Below are 4,490 nucleotides of genomic sequence, written 5' to 3' on the forward strand. Positions count from 1 at the left end.
AGAATGAATGGAATAAATAAATGGAGGATCGATAACATAGATTGTATCTGTGGTTTGGGGAAGAAGTCGACATAATAAATTAAGAATAAAGATAAATTAATATAAAACAAAATACTCTTTAATTTTAAATCGGTTTTCTTATCAACCATTATTTCTTTACTATATTACCCCTTCTTTTATATTTGCAAAGTCAAATCACTCTCAAATTACATTAATTGTGGAGTAAGGGCAGGTAATTCAGTTAGTCGGTTAACCGATGACCGAAACCGAATATCACACTTCTCGGTTCCAAAATTAAGGAATCTACTCGGTTATCGGTTTGGTTCCAATTGGTTCTTACCGATTGGAACCGAATTACTCATTTAAAGCTATGCAGATGGATAAGAGGGATGTTGTTTCTTGGAATTCCATGATTTTAAGCTATGCAGTTCACGGGCACGGATCAAAGGCGCTTGCGACCTTTCAGGAGATGGTGAAACGAGGTGTATCGCCTACTCCAATAACGTTAATCAGTGTGTTGGGAGCTTGCAGCCATTCTGGACTCGTTGATGAGGGAAAATCGTTGTTTCATTCGATGAGGAGAGAGCATGGGATTCGCCCTAGCGTGGAGCATTACGCTTGCATTGTGGATCTTCTTGGCAGAGCTAATAGACTAAAGGAAGACGCTCGGATCATAGCCGATATGCGAGATGAGCCAGGGGCGATGGTGTGGGGTGCTCTCCACGGATCGTGCATGATTCATTGCAACGTGGAGCTTGCAGAGAGGGCTAGCAGGATGCTGTTTGAGCTCGAGCCCACGAATGCAGGGAACTATGTGCTTCTTGCTGAGATATACGCGGAGGCAAAGATGTGGGACGGGGTGAAGAGAGTGAAGAAGGTGTTGGAAGAGAAGGCGCTGCAGAAGGTACCGGGATGCTGCTGGATTGAAGCGAAGAAAAGGGTGTACTCGATTAGGTCTGTGGACGAGGTGAATCCTCAAATCGAGTTGGTCCATGCTTTGGTGGTGAAGCTGTCGGAGCAGATGATGGAGCAGGGGTACGTGCCGGAGACGAAATCGGTGTTGTACGAGCTTGATACGGAGGAGAAGCAGTGGGTGCTGTTGGGGCACAGTGAGAAATAGGCAATGAACTGCATAATTTTTTTTTAATTCGGTTCCGGTTCGGTTAACCGGAACCGAGACCAATTCAGTTTCGGTTCCGGTGCTTCAATCTCGGTTACTTTTATGCTCGGTTAACCGTGTTGTCGGTTACCGAACCGACCGAATAACCTGTCGTAGTTTTAGGGTTTAGGAATTTGATTATGTGTTTTTGGTCATTTAGTATTTGATTGTTAGAAAAGCATGATAAAAAGGCGTTAGCAGTTAAGAAAAGAAGCAGTTGCTGCAGTAAAATGGAAGGTTTTTTGAGTGACTTAAAGGTGCATAACTAATCAAGATTTGCATAGCACAAGCTCATTAAAGGTATGTAATCATGATATCAATATACTCCATTTATTTGTAGTAGCCGTACATTGATGCAAAAATGAGCAGTAGGCTTTGTGAAAACTGAAGCTAAGCTTGCTTCTCAACTTCAAGAGCAATTTCATTACGGCGATTGAATAGGAGTGCGAAAGGCGGGTTGTACTGCACACCACAAAGATATACTAGTATGATTAGTACCATGGATTTATTTGCCTGCTTCAACTACAAAATTACCTGTGCAACTTCTACAGAGGCGCCATCTTTCACTCTGTATTCCTGGTCTTTCTTCAGTAGCTCCCACAGCCTTGATTCGCGACGTGCAACTTCATCATCAGTAACAAATCCTGGCTCATATCAAAATGGAATCCTTATTTCTTGAATCATCTATACCTCTGTGTGAACCAAATTCTCCAAACAAAGTTGGAAGGCTAACCTGAAAACGCAACAACTGCAACGATCCGTTTTGGCACCTCTTTGATACTCACAGATGAATCCTTCGGCAATGGTAAGTCGGAGCCATACTTTGAGGGCATGACGAATGACATCTTCCACTTATCTTCATCTTCCACCTAAACAGAATCCCATCATAACTAAGTTATTCAAGATAAATTCATCAAGAAGTTTGACATTAATTTTGTATCTCAAACAGAAAACAGATAAATAAATGATCCACGAGAAAAATGTACTACTCCGTAAAGAAGGTCTTACTTACTCTTCTGGTTATCACTGGGGTAGTCATATCCATTTTCTCTCCTTCTGCTTCAGATCCAACCCGACGAGTAAAACCTGGTGTAGTCATCTCCATTGACTTCTCTTTAGTGTTCTGAATTCAACACGGAGAACGAGCATGAAATGACAGCACTAGCAACGGTAGTCATGTAAGAATCACTTCTTGTACTACCTTACCAAACAAGTACTCAGCCAACACGTTGAAAGATCGAGATGCACCAGCAAAATCAAACCCGTACTTCCCAGGCATCGTTGTTTCAGCTATAAAATAAGACTGATTCGGCCCGCGTGGAACAAAATGCAGAGACAGAGAGGGGATGATCACAAAAAGCAAACAAAGAACACATTTTATAGTAAAACATACAAGATGCTCAAACTCGATAACAAACTTTGAATAATATGCTCAACATTAGAAATAAGTTTAACATATCAATAAAACAATCTACAGGAGTACTAAAGAACTTATCCCACCACAAAACAATATCAGTACAAACTAAATTAGAGAGGAAAGAATGCATACCTCAACTTCTCTTATTTCGTACCTCTCATTGCGCTTCAAAACCTTAAATTCCACGGTCTCAATATCCGGCACTTGAGTCAACCAAGAAATACAATAAATAAAACATACTAGTAGTATTTACAAACAACCAATAAATGTGTTGATCAACATGAAATTTGGAAAGTTACAGCAACTAAATTAAAGAGTACCAGACATCAATGCTTCCTCTAAATTCCTGCTCTCGAACCTCCTACTCGGGAACACGTATCTTCCCGTCTCCGTAGCCAAATCCATCAACACTAAGAGCAATCGAGAAACCAATAAAACACCAACAAACATCAGAATTCAAAAATGTCTTCACAAGGGTCCTTGAGAAAACTGCAAAAACTAACACCAAATTTAACAACTCATTACAGCGCTGAGAGAGTGAAGAAGTCTGAGCTGCGAGAGCAAGGACGAGGGAGACGCGGGCTTCAAGAGGCGACGTGGCTGCCCTGTCGTTAGTTTTCGCCATCGAATTTATTGGACGTGAATATGAATTCATAGTTTTGAGGATTGGGTTTTGAAAGGCGGGGATCGAAGAAGGGCTGAGTAGATTCATTTTGTTGATCTTTGAGAATTTCAGGAAGCGGAGTGTCACAATTACAGAGCTTTCTGGTTTTTCCACGTTTGTTTTTCCGGTTGAGTTGTGTGGTAGTAATCTTTACTTCCACAATTTCAATTTTATGTTAATTTCCTTTTTCCTTCCCATCTTATTTAGGCTTTCACAATTACGTTTAAAATTCAAATATAACTATGAAATAAAATATCCAAATCATAGATAATTATTAATGCACATTTTACTCATCCTCTTTTTTATTCCTCCAACAAAAAAGTGACCATCGTATTACAAAAATATAAACGTTACTCCCTCTGCCTTTTTCATTTTGGAACATGACAAACAAAGTAAATGATGTACTTCACATTTCTTTTTTTTAGCAAAAACTAACTCTTATATTTTGTGTATATAAAATACAAATATGACTCCAAATTTTGACGTTTATTTTTTTGGAATAAGGCCGATATTTAGAAAGTGAAACATTCATATGATTTCGATGTTTTGTAGTGTATGTGATATCCTCAGCAAATAAATAATAGAGTAAAACCCATGGTGAAGAGGAAATATCAAATAAATCTTGATAGACGAATGGTGACATAATGTTCAAACGGAATATAATGTTTTTCTTTGGACAACTACTAGTATTTTAATACTACCATTAACAAAATGAGATTGATTTTCCTCCATAATCCAAGATTATTGGTTATAATTCTCCCACTTCAGTTGCTGTAGAAGATCACCAACATTCAAATTTTGTAATAAGATGCTAATAAAATTAAAATTTGGGTATGAATGTGGTTATAAATTGCAGAATCAAGACGGGATAATATGAACACGAAACCTTTTTAACTTTACAAAAAGCAAAACTCAGCTTCGCAACTTGTATCTTCTACATTTATTTATAATGTAACTTTCCCCCCTCGTATTTATGTACTGAAAAATCTCTTATTAACTAACTTACATCAAAAAGAAAAATATCTTATTAATACCATTTGACAACAGCTTTGCTAAAATAGCTAACATCCAAATTACAGATGAACTAAAACTAATAGTTGTACAAAATTATACTCCATGCGCACCGAATCAATTGAATACAAAGCCAATATTACATAAAAAAAATTAAATCTGCTAATATGCAGGCAAATAGTAAACTATTTAAACAAAGTATACATAGACTCACGATTAATCGGTGAAAGGAAGGAATT

At 38.0% G+C, this 4,490-nt stretch overlaps 2 protein-coding genes across 2 annotated transcripts; one reads left to right on the plus strand and one right to left on the minus strand.

Annotated features, from left to right (window-relative positions):
* Window positions 1-370: 370 nt before the first annotated feature.
* Window positions 371-1,120, plus strand: LOC121760786 (pentatricopeptide repeat-containing protein At3g46790, chloroplastic-like). Its single transcript, XM_042156403.1, has one exon. It carries the CDS (start codon window positions 371-373, stop codon window positions 1,118-1,120), a length of 750 nt encoding a protein of 249 aa, XP_042012337.1.
* Window positions 1,121-1,453: 333 nt separating this feature from the next.
* LOC121762834 (heme-binding-like protein At3g10130, chloroplastic) lies at window positions 1,454-3,402 on the minus strand. Its single transcript, XM_042158840.1, has 8 exons — window positions 3,102-3,402; window positions 2,897-2,986; window positions 2,709-2,779; window positions 2,361-2,462; window positions 2,172-2,282; window positions 1,893-2,028; window positions 1,694-1,803; window positions 1,454-1,621 (listed from the first exon to the last, which is right to left on the minus strand). Exons 1-8 carry the CDS (start codon window positions 3,286-3,288, stop codon window positions 1,550-1,552), a joined length of 879 nt encoding a protein of 292 aa, XP_042014774.1. The 5' UTR covers window positions 3,289-3,402; the 3' UTR covers window positions 1,454-1,549.
* Between the last annotated feature and the right edge of the window lie 1,088 nt (window positions 3,403-4,490).

This window comes from Salvia splendens, chromosome 13 (genome assembly GCF_004379255.2).
Source record: "Salvia splendens isolate huo1 chromosome 13, SspV2, whole genome shotgun sequence".
NCBI classification, from domain to species: Eukaryota; Viridiplantae; Streptophyta; class Magnoliopsida; order Lamiales; family Lamiaceae; genus Salvia; species Salvia splendens.